Source organism: Frankliniella occidentalis, unplaced genomic scaffold (assembly GCF_000697945.3).
Source record: "Frankliniella occidentalis isolate FOCC.00 unplaced genomic scaffold, Focc_3.1 Scaffold168, whole genome shotgun sequence".
NCBI lineage: Eukaryota > Metazoa > Arthropoda > Insecta > Thysanoptera > Thripidae > Frankliniella > Frankliniella occidentalis.
In genome coordinates, this window is record NW_026267294.1 from 803198 (window position 1) to 823512 (window position 20315).

At 46.1% G+C, this 20315-nt stretch overlaps 4 protein-coding genes across 4 annotated transcripts; 2 read left to right on the forward strand and 2 right to left on the reverse strand.

Annotated features, from left to right (window-relative positions):
* Positions 1 to 17: 17 nt before the first annotated feature.
* LOC113208880 (ras-related protein M-Ras-like) lies at positions 18 to 3650 on the forward strand. The gene is made up of 5 exons (XM_026426115.2): positions 18 to 196; positions 513 to 716; positions 817 to 970; positions 1050 to 1212; positions 1374 to 3650. The coding sequence occupies exons 2-5, from the start codon at positions 524 to 526 to the stop codon at positions 1455 to 1457; spliced, it is 594 nt and encodes a 197-aa protein (XP_026281900.1). The 5' UTR covers positions 18 to 196; positions 513 to 523; the 3' UTR covers positions 1458 to 3650.
* Positions 3651 to 3713: 63 nt separating this feature from the next.
* Positions 3714 to 8067, reverse strand: LOC113208879 (general transcription and DNA repair factor IIH helicase subunit XPB). The gene is made up of 17 exons (XM_026426114.2): positions 7905 to 8067; positions 7512 to 7592; positions 7288 to 7424; positions 7074 to 7184; positions 6832 to 6981; positions 6569 to 6763; positions 6298 to 6486; positions 6119 to 6216; positions 5921 to 6027; positions 5708 to 5830; positions 5446 to 5619; positions 5093 to 5361; positions 4810 to 4974; positions 4528 to 4714; positions 4287 to 4435; positions 4077 to 4196; positions 3714 to 3984 (listed from the first exon to the last, which is right to left on the reverse strand). Exons 1-17 carry the CDS (start codon positions 7936 to 7938, stop codon positions 3862 to 3864), a joined length of 2412 nt encoding a protein of 803 aa, XP_026281899.1. The 5' UTR covers positions 7939 to 8067; the 3' UTR covers positions 3714 to 3861.
* A 276-nt stretch (positions 8068 to 8343) lies between these two features.
* On the forward strand, positions 8344 to 10915 carry LOC113208930 (ADP-ribosylation factor 1). The gene is made up of 5 exons (XM_026426185.2): positions 8344 to 8501; positions 9811 to 9985; positions 10130 to 10239; positions 10337 to 10462; positions 10538 to 10915. The coding sequence occupies exons 2-5, from the start codon at positions 9838 to 9840 to the stop codon at positions 10700 to 10702; spliced, it is 549 nt and encodes a 182-aa protein (XP_026281970.1). The 5' UTR covers positions 8344 to 8501; positions 9811 to 9837; the 3' UTR covers positions 10703 to 10915.
* Positions 10916 to 15379: 4464 nt separating this feature from the next.
* On the reverse strand, positions 15380 to 16008 carry LOC113208830 (uncharacterized). Its single transcript, XM_026426033.2, has 2 exons — positions 15875 to 16008; positions 15380 to 15786 (listed from the first exon to the last, which is right to left on the reverse strand). The coding sequence occupies exons 1-2, from the start codon at positions 15978 to 15980 to the stop codon at positions 15545 to 15547; spliced, it is 348 nt and encodes a 115-aa protein (XP_026281818.2). The 5' UTR covers positions 15981 to 16008; the 3' UTR covers positions 15380 to 15544.
* Between the last annotated feature and the right edge of the window lie 4307 nt (positions 16009 to 20315).

The window sequence follows — 20315 nt, forward strand, 5'->3', positions numbered from 1 at the left end:
CCCCCTCCACCCCCACTCGCGAGAATCCTAGTCCTACTCTTGCCGTACTAACCTCTGTGACTGGGCGGGTTGCCTCCTTTCAGGCGTAGAGCGCAGGCGCATATTGCGACGAAACGGGACGAAAGCGTCAGAATTAGTTAGCCAGACTCCATACTTGAGACCTTACTTTTGGCACTGGTGTTTCGTGTGGTTTCATGTGAGTTTTCTTTTGAACATTATCTTGTTTCGACGCTTTTCCGCCTTTAAATTAATTACTGCATCGGTGCTGGAAAAGGTCCTAATTTTATTTATCTTCTTCCCTTGTTGTCAGACCCTCATCGTTATTTTCATTTTTTTTTTATGAAGGTTAAGAAATAACAGCTGAGATATTTTACTGAATTGCACAAATTTATTGTTTTGTATTTGGTACTATTCTCGAAGAGGAGATTTTGCTTACAGTTGAAACTGCTGGAGCAAACATTTTGCGGCCTAGCATTCTTGTTTTAACATAGTATCTCTATTTCTGTTCTCAGTTCTGCTTATCATGGCTTCACGAGCACCAGCAGGTGAAAATTTGCCCGTGTACAAACTTGTTGTTGTGGGCGATGGTGGTGTGGGGAAAAGTGCCATTACCATTCAGTTCTTCCAAAAGCTTTTTGTTACTGATTATGATCCTACAATAGAAGACAGCTACATACAGCATACTGAAGTCGATGGTATTTGGTGTGTGTTGGATGGTAAGTTTTGTGATCCATTAAAGCGACGCAATCATCTTTTGTTTCACACTCTTTTCTTCTTGCTGTAGACAATTTAACAATTATTTTCCATTTATTATAGTTCTTGACACTGCTGGACAAGAAGAATTTAGCGCTATGAGGGAACAATATATGCGTAAAGGTGATGGTTTTCTGCTTGTGTATTCTGTAACTGATGTTCAAAGTTATGAAAACATTGTGAACTTTCACACACAAATCTTACGTGTCAAAGACAGGTACAGTACACATAAAACTCTTATACCTTCCATTGATTCAAAATATTTCAGCATTTCAATCTGTTTTTATTTTTATCAGGGATTCATATCCAATGCTTCTAGTGGCTAACAAAGTTGATCTAGTTCATCATCGTAAAATTCCTGAGGAAAGTGGAAGAGATCTTGCTCTTCGACTTGGCATACCTTACATTGAAACAAGTGCTAAGGATCCTCCACTAAACGTTGATGCTGCTTTCCATGAGGTACGTGTTTCATCTTGCTTTTTAAATTCAAGCGCATATGCAGGTCATGACCACCTACAAATGCCCTTAATAAGACACCTGTGAAAAGTCAAAAAGCTTGCAAGTCCTGAGTCTGTACTCAAGATTTTTTTAACCAATTCAATCTGGTTTGTTTTTCTCAGGTGGTGCGGACCATCAGGAATCAACCAATTGCGGAACAAGTCAAATATCGTAGAAGGCGTCCAAATAAATGTGTTGTAATGTGAGTGCTAGACTTGTCAGCCGAAAAGCAGATGAGTTGTGTTTCTGGAAAGTCCACTTTGAAATGGAAATTAATCTTTTAAATAACCATCATGTAACTGTCTTAATGTTTATATTAAGTAGTTGCTTGCCTAATCATATTGTCCTATAAGTAAGGTGCAACACATGGTTGTTTTGTTGGTCTCAGTGATTTACTTTCTTGCTGCTATTAATTTTGTCTTTCTATTGAAAGACATTGTATGCCTAGCAAGATAGATGAAAGATTGTGAATTGTACTCTTGTGTATCTGCACATGATTTTTAAAATTCGATGAGAGGTATTTTATGCATTTATAGCAAGAGATGTTATATCTAGATTGTAAAGAAAGAGACACTGTAGGGGGAACTTGTGGCTTTCAATGTGCTATACTTATACAAAAAGTACAGTAGCATAGCTGATTGTTGTGACTCATCAGCAGACTAATTTAAAAATTAATCAATGCTCACTTAGAAGACGATATTGAAAATATCTATTTTCATACTGATGTTGGTATTAATTCTTAAATCAAATTTTTGACCTCATAATGATGCATTTAAATAGTAACATATTGACAGGGATTTTGAAACAAACACTAGATTAGAGATACAGTATTTGTGATGCTCTGATTTTTATTTACAACAGTACTGTTTGCACTTTGTGTATGATCTGTTTAACCCAAGTAACAGAGAGAGGTTCATCACTGAGACACTAGTTTTTGTGACGTGTTTCATTATACGAAAAGTTAATGTCATTGTGACCTCAGAGTGATGTAAATGACATCACGTTTAGTAAACTGAATTACGTCACAACAACTAGTGTGGAAATGACGTCAAAATCACATCATTTTGACACATTCATGACAAAGCGCAGTTACTTGGGGATGCTTATTATTATTAATATGCATGTGCTTTGGGCCTGCTCCATATTTGACTGTTGTTTTGTACAGTTAATAGAGATCATAATCTTAGGTACCATGAAACTAGTCAAAAAATATGTGGTAGTGCTAGTATGTGAAGGTAGTAGCAATCACCGGCACACATATTGGATCAATCAAGTTTATACATTTGTGCAATTTTTTCCAAGAGGTGCTAATTGTGTATCATGTTTATTATTAGTAAGAGATTTGTCTTAGATGAGATGGTTGAAAAACTATTTTAGATAGTGTAGTTTTAGTAATTTTGTATCCAACTAAAGATTCATATTTTTTTTTCTACTGTTTAGTTTTACTTTAAAATATTGACTTGATTTTAATAAGAAATTTCACTGTTTATTTTAAGTGTGAATTTGTTAAGACATCATGCCATTTTACACTACTATAGTCTGTTTTTGGTACTTTGATGATAACTAGTGGATTTTGGTGCCAAGTCTTTTTGTTTCAACTATTCTTGACAGAGACCATTCAATATGTTTTCTATAGCAAACCTTTCCAGAATTTGGGACTTGGAAAGCAATTTGTCTGAACATGTGATATATTGTAACATAAGCCATTGCCATTACATCAGTATTACATTTACATTTGCCTGATGGAAATGTTCAATTCACTGCCGTCTGACTAGTTACATCTCCAATCAGCTTGAATGCTGAGTAAATTTTGTGCATTTCCTTCGCTGATTTTCTTTTTTTCTGCACAATTAGGCTTTCACCAAAAGCAATGGTACGCCATGCTCATTATGTACTGAAATTGATGGTTGTGTGGTTCTTACAATCGGGCTCAATATTTTCTTTCTGTGAATCCTAATTTTCAACAAACTAATCATTCTTTTTTGTTTTTTGAATTACCTTTATATTTGTTCATCCAAAATGGGAATGGACATAATGTGTGTGTGTTGTTCCATGATACATAATGCCAAACCAAATACCTATTTATTTACTTATTTATCTACATATTCATTAGGGTATTAATGTTTTATGTAGGAGTTGTATCATTATCATCTACTGTACCTACATTATTTATCATTGTTAGAAGGTTCATTTTCATTTTTTATAGTTTAAAGGCTGTGCTAACTTATTGTTTTTGTGCTCTTATGTCAAGTCTTACCACTCCATGATGCAGGAATGGCCTGTTATAATTTTTGGACAAATTTGCGCTTGTGATCTATTGCTTTAGTTGCCTTTAAATGTTTACTAGAGCCTGCTAACATGCTGTGGAGGGTAATTAATAAAGTGTTCTGAAACCTGAATTGTCTATGAACTTTCTTTACTCAAAAATGGCGCTGGAATTGGATGTTATCAAAGAAGTAGAGTTTCAAACAATGCAGTCTGTGTTTATTTGAAAAAAATTTCAACTATGTGAGGAAAAGAATTAATGAAACAGAGAATAAGGAATTACTGATAATTGTCAGTCCTAATAATGGTTGGAGACAGAATTTTGCCCTACACATCCAATACTGCCTACGAACGGAACTTCTTGAAAAGCGGATGTTTAATTGAAGCAAGATATGCTTTCCTGTATTCATGATACACAGCATCATCACCACCTGACATAGAACTCATATTGCCTACCCGCCGTGAGCCCTACACAAGAAAAACAGAAAATTAGATTGAACTACCAATATTTTACCGTGCTTTCTAGTGGTAAACAAGATTAAAATTAATGAAATACTTACTGGTCTCTGTGGGTTTTCTCCTGGAACTCTTTCTTCTTCAGCATCCATATCATTAGCAGCCAATACCTGCTGCAGTAATTGACCCTGGTCTTCTCGTGTTCCATAGAACAAATCTGACTCCTGTCCAGGGCAACAAAACAGGAGGGAGTGTATGTTTCAAATGAATCCAGAAGATTAAAACTAGATGATCAAGTGCAAATAAGATCTTACATCTTCCATTCCAGCCAATCGGGTGATTACTTTATAGGCATAACCTTGATTGATCAAGAACCGTTGTCGCTTGCGAGAGTAACTCATTTCTAGAGTATCCTGAGACACCAAAGTGTAGAAGAATGCATTATATTCTTCGGCAATAGCACCTGTTAAAAATAATTCAAATAACATTAATAATTTGAATTTGTAAAAATCTAAATTTTTAGGGAAAGGCAGAACATATCAAATATTTTTTAACCTTTCTTAGCTCGTAGGATTCGACCCAGCCTCTGAGCTTCTTGTCTTCTCGAGCCACCATGAGAAGAGATTTGGATTAGAACGTTGGCTTCAGGAAGGTCAAAAGAGGTATCAGCAACTTTACTGACAAAAATTGTGTTGACTTTAGGGTTGAATTTGAAATTCTGAAGAATCTGGATTCTTTCATTCTAAAAAGCAAGAAATACAATTATGATTTTCCATTTGGACTGTTGCAAGTAATTTCAATATGTACTGAATATAAAAGATAGAATGGATTTTGAACCTGTGATGTGGGACCATGGATATAAGGTTTGTTCATTTTAATTGCATAGTGTTTTAAGGCAAAAACGTTATCTGAAAAGACAATTGTTTTGTCTCCACGTCTCTCATGGTACCTTATAAGGAATTGAGTGGCACGGAACTTGCTGGGATTCATAACATACAACAACTAAAAGGAGGAAAAGAAAATTGTTAAGAAAATAACACGAAGAGATTTTTAAACTTCTCAAACATTGAAAATATGAGATACATCTTGATGTACTGGTGCACCAGTGATGCTGACTTACCAATTTTTTACTAGTTTTGCACAAAAGATATTCTCTATAGAATTCAGGTGTCATTGGACACCATACTTCAGCACATTGAACTCTTGCAATGAATCCTCGTTTCTGGAGTTCTAACCAATTAGCTTCATATAACTTTGGACCAATGAGGAAGTTGAGATCTGCAATTTTATCATCTTCTCGCAGAAGGGTTGCGGTCAGCCCTAATTTACAATGAGACTGTACGATTGTGAGCACTCTTCTGAACATTTTAGCAGGGATAGTATGGACCTCTAGAATTTGTAAAAGTATGTCAATACAGAAACAGTTATGGCACTAATTCTGAAAACTATAGAAGTAGTTATGAAAGCTCCTACCATCTAGGACCATAATTCCCCACTCTTGTTCTTGCAGCCATTTCATTGTTTGTTCTGCCTCCCATGACCTTTTTTGGGTGTGAGTAATCATGGAATATGTTGTTACAAGAACGCCACAGCCCATTGGTTTGTCTTTCGCTTCAGAAGTAAAGCGACATATCATACTATCATCAGCTGTCAAAAAAATATACTTTTTTAACGTTTCATATGTTGATAATGTCATGTTTTATATAATATAGTCTTGATGAAGAAAGAGTCCTACCAGTAGACCACATTTTAAACTGCTGTTTCCATTGTTCCACAGAGACACCAGAGTTACACAATACTAGAGCTCTCTTGCGAACTGTACAGCATGCTGTGACGCCCACTAAACTTTTTCCAGCACCTAAGTGGAACAGAATTGGCAGAGTTCAGAAAATATTTTTCCAATGAATGAATTGACAGTCACACAAAGAATAGAGGAAAAAAAACTTGCCACAGGGAAGTACAATGACACCTGACCGAGCTCTTCCATTACCAAACATTTTCCTTAAACTCTTCTCTTGATAAGGCCGCAGCACTGCAGAGGGCTTCAAGTCAATGCTGTTTTTAGCAAACAGAAAAACATATCAGCGTCATTAGATATGCTATTTAAAATTAGAAGGTATAAACTGTCTGGGTAATGTGTACATACTTTATATCAGGATTAACAGTATCATTTCTAAAATCATATTCAGCCAAAAGTGGATGTTCTAGCTCTATGCATCTTTTCTGGAGAATTTCAATTTTTTCCTAAAACAAAAATTATTAGATTGCATTATAAATTAAAATTATTAGGTGGGTATGCTGCTTCGCGTGGTGAGACATTCACACCTGATTGACTTCAAAAGATACAGTTTTGAGGACAGCTTCATCCTCATCTTCTTCTTCTTTATCAATTTTATCATAAAATGTGGTGATGTCCTCTGGGACAGGTTCTCCTTCCTTCTCTTGTCCTTGTGAAGCATCAGGACCAGTAGGTTGCTGCTCACTTGAGGGACCAGCAGGTGCTGCACCACCAAACTGCAAGGACACATTCAATTATGATAATCAAATCACTTAACAATGAAATTAAATGATACTAATAAAGTCCGTCAAATTATACCTGTGGAACATTTTTCTTGTCGTTAACAGCTGTAATAAAACCATTTGCATCAACATTCTCTTCGCCTTCACCCTCTCCCTCAGCTGATCGCCTCAACCGGCATTGTTGAACAACAGGGTCTTTTAGCATTTTCTGTAATACTTCCGGAAATGGTGACTCCACAAAATATCGGTTGTGTTTTAAGACTAATTTGACCTGAAAAGAGTCTAAGATGATTCAAACAAGCCATAGGCTACAAGAGCAAATGAATTATTGTGTCCTACCTTTCCATAAGAGAGTGTGCATAGTTTGATAAATTCTATTATACCCTCAGGCACAGTAGTTTTACTTAATCGCTTCAGGTACTCTACGATATCATGTGTTTGCAGTCCAACACTAACAGCAGCATACAATGAGTAAGCAGTCAGCTTGTACTGAAGGAAAAAATAGGAACTGAGTGAAGAACAAATCCCAATGATGGAATTTCTCATTAGTTGCATATTTGATGTTAAATAAGGAGCATCACCTCATGAATGTGTTCAGGTCTGCATACAGGTTCTGATATAGCAATTAGAAAATCATGAGCATGTTTGTACACAGGTGAGAAGGATTCCAAAAATATGTGTCCATTTGGTGCCTAACATAAAGAATCAATATGCAATAAGCTAATGTTTATAGTTTCATAGAGGCATAACATTTCCAAATATTGAATTTAAGAGACCGGTTTCAATTATACTCACAACCCACAGGGGACGAGAACCATGATCCTGTTTAAGATCCATTTGAGGACGATAATCTTTAGCTCCAAACTCATCCTCCAAAACACCAGCCCCTTCTGCAGCTTCTGCATTTTTCTTTGCTGCATCTGGGACTCCATCTACAGAAAAATAATTATAGTGAACGGAAGAGCATATACAGCAAGTTTACTTCACCCGCTAAAGTGTAATTCAGTTCAATCTCATACCCCCATCCATGCCATCATTTGTATCATCATCATAATAATCATCATCATCCTCCTTCTTCCTTTTCTTCCATTTCTTACTATCTGAAAAAAAAAACACAAAAAACAAATAAAGGAAATGTACTTTATTATTGTATTCTGTGGGTTGTTTTACTGTGGTTGGAAGTGAGGCAGTATGGGTAGCTACTGATTTTCGTCAACAGACAAGATATTTTGTTTGAATTTATAGATTGTGAGTAAACGTAACAAAATAATGAAGTATTAAAATGATACTTCATGAAATGCAGAGAAAATAGTGGTTCATATGCAACGCATCACATTACGAAATACTCAAAAGTATTACACGCAGTAAGATAATCAGAACAGTTTATTAATTTAAAATAAAGTAGGCTCTACCATTGTCCTTCTTGAACTTCTTAGGCCCTGCCATGACTTATAAGACAATCACGACAAAAGATTATCAAAGGAAAGGTAGCATGTGAAGGTTTGACAAGCCAACTTTGATTGCGTTTGAAAGGAGGTTATGGTTTTATGAGCGTCATTTGTTGTTAAATGGACGACTCTCCCGCAATGACTCCGGGCAGAGAAGGCGCTCGGCATAGCGAATTTCATTTGAACAAATCTCACATTCTCTCCGAGCGGCTGATTGTGACCTCAATCGAGATTCGCGCTGCAAATGCAAACTAGGTGGATTGGGAGCGAAGGCTAGAAGTCACTTGTCTAAATCAAATCTGCGAATCGGGTCGAGAGAATCAGGACAGCCGCCCCATTCAAATGGACCCGCCTCTGCGGTGGTCGCAACCTGTTTCCTGTCACTGGCCGGGCCTATAACGTCACGTGACCGCGTGGGCCAATCACAACGCGCGCGCCCCGATACGTGGCATGAAGGCAGCGATCTCCTCCCGTTCCACGTCCGCCATTTTGACTCACAACAGCTTTCTTAAGATTGTGTTAGTAAATTGACGGGAGTTATTATCCCCTATTTTCTAAGAAGTAAGTGTCTGGGAGACGATTGATCGTCGTACAGTTCTCGGTGTGCATTCGTGGCGAATAGTTCTGAAGTTTGTGTGGTTTTTCTCAAGATATTTTGTTGGGAGGAGTCATCTTTGATATTCCATTGTCAGCCATAGGCCTATACCGGACCGGGCCGGCCCATCCTGCACTGCTGGACTTCGTCAATTCGGTGCAATATTTGCTGCTTACTATTTTGTGTAGACCTCTCACGGACGATCGCGCTGTAGAACGTTTGTCCAGCACTCCTAGTTGAGTTTGGGCTAGCTTCGGTTCTGTCAAAATCTAATTATAGGCCTCATCACTAGTATTGTTGGCATACAGGTTTGGATGAAGTGCAAGACAAAATTCTGGATACTTTAGTTTTTTAAGTTCTGTTTGAACTCTCGAAAGATTTTATTTTTTGCCTTTATGCGAATATCTAGTAAGAGTTCCTTTCAAGGTGGTGCTAGTTTCGCCCAATATGGAGCTCCACTTTTCCCCCTATCAGCTCTAAGTACTGTTATTTTGGTATATTTTCTGTACAAGTCCTCACGGATAAAAAGTCTTCTACCTAACTTTTGTTGCAAATATTAATATATGTTTGACATAAACAGCTTGGGCGTACTTTGCGTCGTACCTAACCTAAATGTCTGACGTCATGCCTGACCACTCACTACCTCGCCAGCGTATTTTTTCTCAGATTTTTCTCATGAAACTAACATTGGTCGATGGTAGTGGTCAATCTTGTGGAGAATTTTTTCTTGGTCATTTTGTCCATGTCCTTTTATGTGGCCTATATTTACTTGATGGATATCACCTTGTTGGTTGTCACTGACAGTATTGATATGTTATTTCTCTGACAATACTGAATCATTTTAAATTTTGGATGTGCACTTAGGTTTATTATTGTTTTTATTATGATCTGGTATCTTCCCCCTTTGGGTTGCTTTTGAAACATGTGTAACCTCCACTAGGTTATGTCACATAGGTATTGGTCTAATTTTTGCCATTTTGTTTGAAGTGAACTCAGTTAAATGAAGAACCTTTCATCTGATTTAAGATGCTTGATTTTGGCTGATTGCAATTTCTACCTATAGAAGATTATAATTTGGATCAATTTAAAATGCTCTTGACTCTTTGCCAAATCATGATTCACCTTCTTGCACAATCTTGTTTCTCACATTACATGTTGTGTATACTGTTTGATGACACTTAAAGCCTCTTGTATGGCAAAAGAGTTAATCAATGAAAGATGTTCAGAGTAATGATTTAACTTTACTAATTCAGGATATGTGTTTGTGTGTTTCAGGACAGATTCCTCTTTTAACCATTCACCATGGGGAATATGTTTGCAAACCTCTTTAAAGGCCTTTTTGGCAAAAAGGAGATGAGAATATTGATGGTCGGGTTGGATGCTGCTGGTAAAACCACCATTTTGTACAAACTGAAATTAGGAGAGATTGTTACTACTATTCCTACTATTGGTAAGAATCTTAAGCTGCCTCATTTTTCCTTTAACTACTACTTCATCTATTATTTTCCCCCTATAACTTATGGCAATCTGCCTTATTATTCCTTTAACTATTTTCTTTCCCCATAACTATATTTGCAATTCTTTTATATTTCAGGATTCAATGTGGAGACTGTTGAATACAAGAACATCAGCTTCACAGTGTGGGATGTGGGTGGTCAGGACAAGATCAGGCCCCTGTGGCGGCACTATTTCCAGAACACTCAAGTCAGTTTCTATTCCATTAAGATTCTTATTCTTCTGTTCTCTTTCTTAAGTTTGGATTGCTAAAGTTCATACTTTTCTTTTTTTTACTGTTTTTTAGGGATTGATATTTGTTGTGGACAGCAACGATAGAGAGAGAATTGGTGAAGCAAGGGAGGAACTCATGCGTATGCTTGCGGAAGATGAACTTCGGGATGCTGTGCTACTCATATTTGCCAACAAACAGGTAAGGTTTTCTCCACAGTTGAACTTCATTGTCACAAAGTTTTATGAGTTATCATTTCAAATTTTGTTCTACTAGGATCTGCCGAATGCAATGAATGCTGCTGAAATAACAGATAAACTGGGTCTTCACTCACTACGTAACCGCAATTGGTACATTCAAGCCACCTGTGCAACAAGCGGTGATGGCCTGTATGAGGGCCTGGACTGGCTGTCCAATCAGCTCAAGAGTGCAAATCGTTAAGTTTCTTCAGTTCACCCTCCTGACCATCAGTGGCTGCCTCATGGCAGTTTCTGCAAGAGAGATTGGGACTGTGGCCGCAAAACACATTGCTATTTATCTTTCACGGCAGGACTGTCTGTTTCCAAGAACTCTTTGGATGTTTTGCTGCGTATTATGAATCAAGTTTAACTGAGTATTTGACTGAGTGTGGTTAATTGGATGGTGGAAACAGATTCTACATCAACTTGCCATGGTTCTGGCCATGTAACAAGACTAAGTTATTGTGCTTCTCATGTGACTTGTATTTAATAAGTTGATCTAGAATCTGGGTCTGGCCTAGGTTTTTAAATAGTTTGTTACAGTATCCATTCCTAAGGAGGCATAAAGCCTGTTGTTGGCTATTTATGATTTGTTATAAGTAATTTCCTTTTAATTCACTCAGTCTATAATGTTATGGTGTATTTCTCTTTTTACGTACTCATCCCAGTGGTGAATTTTAAGGTGTGAGTGTGTGCGTCGCTTCGGATATCACATACTTTACTCCTGTAGTGGGATGTGAGTTCGACTATGTACATTGCTTGTGAAATTACTCCAGCAGTGGGATGTGAGAGTTCGTCTTTGTACATTGCTTGTGAAATTTTAATAAAATTGAAGGACTACAAAAACAAAATGCAGTAAGACATCTTTACAGCAGCCTGACCGTTACATGACTGTCTCATCATCTGTTGCTTGTGATGCTCGGATGGTCTGCTGATTTGAGGCACGAAGAATGTTTCCCCAACTCCAGTTGTGAAAGTGAGGTTCTTTTAATTTTATATAGTTTTGTCCGTGGAATCTGAAGTGCGGTTACTTGGAATCCCTGTGCTGAGTGGGGATTTTATAGTTATTTTTCATTGAATAGCTACATCTTTTTTATGAGATTTGTGCAAATTATGACTTATTTGTTTATTCTTATAATTGAAGATAGTGTATTTATCAGATTGAGGGAAAATTTGTTAAGATGGTGTGAAAGCTTTTACTGTAAAAAGTCTCATTCTTAATTGGGGCTAATTTTGTTGCTCCTTTTACACTGGCATGGGTGATGTTACAAGAACACACTATATGTGCTTGATGCTGCATTGAACTGACAAATGTGCGGTTTGTGGGAAAGTGAGCTGATATATTGCTATAGGTTTTAATGTTGGTGCCTATTACACAATTTGAAATTCACATTCCGGCTATGGTCTTTCGCTGTGTGAAATTATGACCATAAAGATTAATTATGTTGGCCAACCTGTTTCCTTTAAACGGAATTACAACTCAGAATGTACCTAATGCGTATTTGGTGTGTGAAAGAATGTGATATTACAATCCAGTATTGACCATAATCTGGACTGGAAAGCACATGCCTTCATTCATTTAAAGTGCAAATTGTTTCATATAAGTAATTTTTTTAAAATCTCCTCCCTTCAGAAGGAAATGTAAGCATACTACCAAACTTGTGAAATATATTGTACTTGTGCTTCATTCAGTGCCTTGTTTGAATAACCTGTTAATCAATCTCGTTGGTAGTTTGCCATTTTAAGACAGTTTCGTGTACCTCATTCTCTGATACAGTTTATCAAGGCTTGCCTCTATCAAAGTTTTCCTCCTGATAATTAATAGATCTTAGTATTTTTAAGTTACATTTACCTAATGCTTGTCAATATTGGACAGACTACTTCTATTCTACTTATTCTTTTGACATCTGATGACATTTGCAAGGGAAGGGAGGGGAGAGGCATTTAGTTATAATGAATTTAAAGATTTTGGACATGTTTGCTTTCTGATCAGATTTAAGAGAACATATAGTGGGCGAAGTGTGAATTTATTTGTAGGATTTTAGAGTAAGGATCTAGCTACCTTTCTTTTTCTTGGAATGTGTTCATTATTAAACAATTTGAAAGAAGCTGTGAAAAAGAAATCAAAACTTTTCTGTCGCTGCGTTTGCAGTCTGTATTCGCCCAACTCTCTTGCCCAAGCGCGTCAGGGCATCCGTCGGGTGATGCGATTGTAGGTTGCGGCGGCGTGAGACGTCACAACCGCAGCTCTTGACTCAAACAACGCAGGGCGGCTCGGCTCGTGCTCGGGCCTCACTGGTCCTGGCGCGCCACCACGGCGAGGTAGCAGAAGGCGCCGCAGCGCGGCACGGGCTGAGCAGCGAAGAACTCGCCGCCGTCGGGGGAGTACTCGTACGGGGGCGGGCGATCGTGGCCGGAGCCGCCCCCGCCCTGCTGCGCCGCCCCCGCCGCCGCCTCCGTCGCGCCCTGGCCGCCCCGCAGGTCGTACGCCTCGCCGGGCTGCGCACACAGCACGCCCGCGTTGCACATTATACATTGCTCATGCACCGCTGGGCCCGCTGCGCCTAAAGGCCGCGCCTGGCCTGCACGGGCCTTGCGAGGGTCAGTCACTCGGCCCGGTCCGGCCCGGTCCGCCCCGCCGCGGTGAGTCAGCTCAGAGTCCAACGACGCGCCCCCGCGGCCCACGGCCATTTGCATTCCCCCTCGACCCACTTAGCTTGTGCGAACTGTGTCGGACTCGCTAATGCCAAATTTAGTCGGAATTGAGTCGCGTTTGTCGGGTCCGAGCGGGAAGACAAACAACACCGCGGACGGGGCGGCCGGTGCCCGGCCACGTGCCACATCGTACACGTGGCATGGTGCCAGGGTGGCGTAGCCGACCCGGGGTCTGGGGTTGAGCAGCAAGCTACCCTCGGCCGCGACCATCGCCAGGGCAGAGGCAGACCGCCGGCTCAGCGCGAGCGCTTCCTGCGCAGCAAATTCGGACTTCGCCGCAGTGCGGTGTAACGCAGTTAGGCCCGGCCGGCCGGCCAGGCACTCGACCATCCGAAAACAAGTCAGTGAAAACTGTACTTATCATAAACACGCCCACTCATATGCCGCGCGCTGGCAGCGGCGCATGTCGCTGTCGTCGCCGCTAGCGGGTGATGCGGAGTTTACACCCCGAGTGAGGCGAGGGCGAACAACACTAGGTCTTCCCTCCCACTCCCCTCGGCCCGCCTCGGCCTGGCGCCACCCGGTCCCGCGGTGGCGCACTGGCCACTACCGTGCGTGTGCACCGTGTGTACGGTACGGTACACGCTCGCTGCCCCGCCGCTTTCCCAATAACATTCCACCCGTAGAGCAAAGCATCGCTGCAGAAGCAACCCGCACTCATCCTAGGCTGTACACGGAACTGCACTCGAAAATATTGCGGGAAGACTGCGGCAAATTCTGTAGCGTATCGGGCGTTTCTCAGCATGACGCGCGCCACGCACGCCAGGGGCGGATTGATTTGCCTTACTCACAGGGGCCACGGCACCGAACAGGCAGAGGGATTATAGGCAAACCCATCCGCACAGGTGCGTGCAAAGAAACACCCGACTCAGATATGGCAGGATGTTTCATCACTCTCTCCTTCCATTCGGATCGGATGACGTGGGATTGCGCGGCTCGTTTGTCTGATTGGGAGTGACCATAGGAATGACTCAGTTCACTGGCGCGGTGGGCAGGATGCTGCTCGAGTGGTACGCGGGATCGCCCAGAAAGTACGTCCGTTGTTCTCGGATGCACGACTTTACACGTTCGACAAATTGCGAGAGCCCGGCGCCTGCGAGTCTTGGGGTAGGCCAGCCTGCAGTACACGCTTGCACACCAGGCAAGAGATTGCCTACCCATCAGGCGCTATGGGAGCTTGCAAAGGCTTAACTTGTTAGTTTCGCTCCGTCGTACGAAGGGCGCTTTTCCTGGGTGATTCATATTGCCAACGGATGCGCAGGAGAGCCGCGAGTGTGTCGGCTGTTCTGCACACGACCCTCAGGCGCCTGAGCGCGGCCAAACCCGGACGATCGCGCGGCCTCAGCCCCATCGGGCCCATCCGCCGATAAGGATGTTGTATACTGCGCCGCAGACGCCCCCAAGACTGGGTGATGCCGCGCGGCCCGCGCGGCGTCAGCTCGTTAATACAAGGACGCCGATTAGCATAAGAATCAGCGCGCCATACGGCATACGGGGTGAGAGATCCAAGAGATGGCTGTCGTGGTGGTTGGTGGTGGTGGTGGTGGTGGTGCAGGTGGTTCTCTTTCCCAACGGGAGCCGCGAGCGCTCAGGGTATGTGGGCTCCAAGCCAGCGCGTGCCCTGACCCCCAGCCCCAGCTGCGGGGCCCGCAGCCCGCAGCGGCAGTCCCGTGGCGGTGGCGCGGCACTGCGCGGGGCGCGGGACCCCGCGCTGTGGCACCCCGCCCGCGGTTCTCTCCCGCGGCCCCGCGGTCTGGCACTGCGCTGCGCGGCGTGGCGAGGCGTGGCGGCGCGCGCAATCTCGCTCGCGCCCGCCAAATCGCGACTCGCGGTCCACCTCCTGGTGCGGCTGCGGCCCTGTTCCGCTCCCCCACTGGTGACGAAGCACTCCCGTCGTTCTGACACGAAATGTCCCCCATGCCACCACCTGCCCGGCACCGAGGCCGTGGCAGAAGTGACACCAGACAATGTGCCGCGGGCCGGGTCGGCGCTGCCGTGACCGCCCTGGCCCCGCGGAGTGCCTGGCCCCGGCCCGAGGCCCGGCCCTCCCTTTGCCCTGCAGCCCTAGCGCGCCCCTGCCCGGGCCACCCTACCGCCCTACCGCTTTGCTGCAAAGGCAGCGAGGTTGGCAGCCATCCGCGGGTGGGAGGCCGGGGCCGGGACGAAGCGGCTGGCTTTAGGGAGATCTAGGCCCTGACCTTTGAGGAGCGGAGCAGAGCGGGCGCATGTAAACTCCTCGGCCCACGTGGCTTCTTTCGCGGCCGCCAGATGTCGCCACGCCACGGTGCTACGCCGAGAGCCCCCCCGCACCCGCACCACCCACGTGTCGTCAGAGGCTGCCCCGGTCTCGGTCGGCACTGTATTGGGAGGAGGAAGCGATCGGCCAGACCAGGAGGTGCTGCAGGCTGGGCAGCGGCGCGGCGGGCGGCTCGGTGTCGAAGGGCGGCCGCAGCTGCCCCTCCTGCAGGCTCAGCACCAGGAAGTAGGCGAACATGTTCCGCAGCTGGAGCTCCTCCATCGACGTGCCGGAGGTGGACAGCTTTTGCAGCCACTCGGTGGCGAGCTGTCTTTCTGGGGGAGGGGCCGGTGGGGTGCACACACCGCGTTAGAGTGACGACGGCGTCGACGACATAGTGCTAAAGGGCCGGCCGAGCGCTACCTTGGGGCAGGCCCAACTTGCTGATGAGCGTCTTGGCCAGGACCATGTTGAAGTTAAAGTCATAGTTCAAGGTCTGCTCCGTGTCCACGCGATCGTCGCCTTCCATCACAAGGGAGAAGTGGGGGAGAAATGTGTCAAAAACTACTGCAAATGTAATAATGGGAGTGGGGCGCTAGTTACCATGGCGTTGGCGTGAACACTCGCTCGTGCTGTCCGCCTCACACAAGAGCACATTCATCCAAGGGGCGACGGCATGTCGCACCTCCTACCCGCATGCCAATCACACAAACACGATCGCTCGGGCTCCCTACTGCCGCCCAGTCCAGTGCCCACGCGACCAGGCACACGGCGGACACGGCCACTGGCTGTAGCGCCTGCGGACGAGAGAGTAGGCAACCCATCGCACACCCGTGTCTGAGGTTGCGTGCCGCCACGGGCGCCAAGCGATGGAGGCAGGGAGGACGGCGAGCGCCGTATGCGCAGGATACGTTGGTCCACCCGCAACTCCCCCCCTCCCCCCTCCCCACGCTCCCTCTTGGATAATTGCCTCCGGCAATTGAATCAGGGTTCAGGTGCCAGTGGGAGCAGGCGGCCCTAAAGCCCCCCCCCCCCCTTTACCTCCGTGGAATCGCATCATTCACGCGCAGAGCTTGACCGGCGGGAGACACAGGAGGAAGCGTGGCAGCTGCGAAGGCGAGGCGAGGCGAGATGTTCTCGAGATAAGCCGGCCTGGACAGGAGGTGTCACCCGCGCGCGGTCCAGTCCGTCAGTCAGCTCCGAGAGCAGCGCGCGGGGGTCTTGCGTCTTACCGAGCACCACCTCTCCTCCTCGGCGCACCTCTGCTCGGCCTGGACACCGAGCTGCCGGTCTGGACCTCGACGACGGTGCGCGGTGCGGATCCGACGGAGCGACCACCACGAGCGTGGCCAACATGATGCGGGCCAGGGCGGGGCACCCTGCCCTGGCGGCAGGTGGTCTGCTGCTGCTGGCTCTGGCCGCGGCCACCCCCACCGCCCGGGGTTGCGACTGTGAGTACCCACCCCCACCCGCGGAGGTATCATCCCTCGGCGGAGACGCTACCCCAACGCGAGGAAACGCAATTCGAAAGTTTTCTGATTTCCCAATCGTGCGCAAGGTGTGAGGTACGCTGTAACAAATGCAAAGAGGGTGTTCCCCAGTGAGATATTAAGTGCAATTTTTATAGTTAATGATACAATTTACGATATTCAATATCGGAAGGTTATCGTTATCAAAAACTCTTGCTCACTGGGTCGTGTTCGTGATTTTAGACGTGTTTTTTTTTCGAGGTAGGCAAGCCTTAAAGCCGGTCTCGTAGCTCGCCTAGGAGGTTTAAATTTGCGGTACCCCAATATCCTTAGATGTTCGTGGTCGAAAAGACAACCCCACCAGGCTTAGAACACCCACCCTGTAGTCATTATAGGCCAGCGAGCAGGTCAGGCTTCGCTGGGCAGCACGCTCGGTAGGCAAGCCCGCTTAGCATCTGGGTGGAGCAAGTAGCCCGCCCTGAACGCCTGAAGTACTACTACGAGGGCCCTGATCGGGCGAGGGGGCGTTTGACGACTATAGGGTCCAACGTTCCGTCGCGGAACCTCGGGGATCGTTCTATCGGTGGGTCACCCCTGACTACTCTTTTCCCCCGGGGCCTTTACAGGGGGAAGTTATTCAGCGAGGTCGAGCAGGTGGTTGAGTTCGACGCCACCCTCCACCGCCGCTGCATCACGTGACTCATCAAATACATCGATTATCGGCATCGATAATGTGTCGCCTCCCGACCGGCGACACAGGCGTGCTTGTATCGTTACCCATTTCCCGTCTGTGGGCGCTTTGCATAACTACATCTCTGGTCGCGAATTGAATGCAATCGCTGCCAAGAGACTACACCCAGACAGCATCAATAGCAGTAATTTATTATCTGTCCGGGATGGCCCGCCGCGTGTGTTATTTCCAGGAACAGCAGCTTCAGCCCTCTGGAAAACAGTAGATTGACACGACTTCAGCTTCGCGTGACATTAAAAAATTACGGCTACACGGTAAAAAGTCGGGCTTCTGCATAGTGATTAGGCAAGACATGTCGTATGTATACGATCGGGATATTGATGGACGGCTTACACATTATACCCGGAAAAACATGGTTGCCACAACTCTGGAAAACCTTGAAAACCTGGAAAACTCAGGGAAATAAAAAACTGTCAGGGAAATCAGGGAAAACTCAGGGAAAATGAAAAAAAGTCTGGGAAATTTGGTCTGACTGGTCCCCAAACTGCAAACTATTCGCTGTTTAGGTCAAATACACATTTTGACGTCCCAGTAGGGTGTTTTGTCCCCAAAGTTTTCGCGCTCGCTTCGCTCGCGGTCTTGTATTACAGTTAAGGGCATTTGTTTGCCCCAGTATTTCACCAGGAACTGTGCCTAAAACTCAGGGAAATTTGGGGAGAAACGGTCTGGAAATCAGGGAAAACTCAGGGAAAATGGAAATGAAAATTTTGTGGCAACCATGAAAAAGATCATGTTGGAGGGAACGGATAATAGTCTGGATGTTTCCGAGTTCATTCGTTTTTATTCTGTTTATTTTTATTCTGTACCACAGAAAAATAAGGACTAGGACTAGACCTCGGTGTCGGATGGGTCGGTTGACACTCGCAGGTGATGGGAGGCGACACCGTGACCGCGGCTGGCTCAACCGCACGGTTCTCACGCCGCGCTTGTGATCTCGTCACACAGGCGCCCATCCGCGTCCGGCCAACCTGCTGTTAGGCCCGCCGAGCCGCCCGCGAACCACTCACAAACCGAATCCTACAAAATAAGGAGCAAAAAGGACCCGAGGAGAGGCGGGCTGGCGAGTTGCTCACCGCGGTCCGAGGAGGGAAATAAACGAAATAAAAACAACAAAAACGGGCAGCAGCCTGCGTGGAAAACAATCTCGTGAAGGCCGCGCGGCCATCTCAAAGTAATTGTACGAAACAAATCGCAGATCTGATGCTGCTCTCCTGCTGCTGCTGCCCGGAGGTAAAAATAAAGAGAAAAATAATTCCAAGTTGTTGCGGAGAACGCAAAGTGTTGTCGTCCCCCGCCGGGCGCCTTACCGAGGGAGCGCAATCAATCACAGGTGTGTTAGCGTCAGCGCGGCGGCCTACGGCGGCGAGGTCAAGGGCGGGGCCGGAGTCGGCCGGAGGAGCGCGGGTTCAAATCCGTAGAGGTGTTACATTTTTTTGTGTGTTGTGTTACATGGTCCTGCGAAAGGCAAAGGAGCGTCTCAGCCGCCCGCGAACTCGCTGCAGCGGCCAGCTCGCGGCGGCGGCGCGTCCACCCTGGACGACGTCCTGACGCCCCAGCTCGTGCAGAGCTACCTGGCGCTGCAGCTGCACCGCGCGGCGCTGGACCTCACCCAGGACTTGTCTCGCAGCAACAACGGTGGCTGCCCGCCCCAGGGCTCGCCCCTGGGCCCCTGCCGCGGCCCGGACACCCCGCTGCGCCGCACCCGACGCTTCACTAACAACAAGAAGGGCAGCCCCGACGTTCCGGTGGTGTCCGGGTTCGCGGGGCTAGGGCTGCCGTCCGCCGCTCCCCTCGTGGCGCTGCACAAGAACGACGAGCCCAACGACGTGCCCGTGTTTAGGGGCAACCACGAGGGTACACCTCTGATCCACGTGGTCACGCCACCACCCGCGGCCGCGGCCGCGGCGCGCAGCGCGGGCTCCACCACCGCGCCCAGCGTGCCCGTCGTCAAGGGCTCCGCCGACCCGGCGCACCCCACCACGCCCAGAGTGTCGTCGCTGCTGCCCGGCGACCTGCAGCTCACCCCCGAGGAGGAGGAGGCTCTGGCCGTGCTCCTGGAGGGCCGTCACGGCGGCAAGAAGCCCACCCCCGCGCCCCTCCCACTGCGACCGCGACCTACACTGCGCCCTGCCTTGCGCCCCACCAGGCCCCCCGTCCCCGTGGCCACAAGTGTCAGCGGAAAGGTAAGTTGTATCAACCCCGGCGGAGTTCTCATCTGCACCCCAGCCTGGGGACAATCCAGAATGTGCGTCCGTCTTTCGCCGTTACGAAACCGATTGTTTTAGTTTCAAAATGGTTCCATTGAAGTCTGAATACAGTTACATTTGAATTTTTACACTGTATGGTTGGCCGTTGCCTATATGCCTGACGGTGTTTGCTTATTAACTATTTGAATGCGGTTGAAGAGGTGTGCGGTGATATAGACGAAAAGTGTAATTGTTTGTTAGTACAAAGGCCAGGGAAAAATTAAATCTGCCTCTTTTGCAAGCGCTCATGGCGCCTGATGGGTAGGCAACATCGTGCCTTCAGTGCATGCGTGTTCTGCGGGGTGGCCTACCCCGAGTCTCGCAGGCGCCCGGTTCCCATGAATTGGATGAACGAATATGAGAAAAACGGACGTACTTTCAGGACGATCCCTAATTTC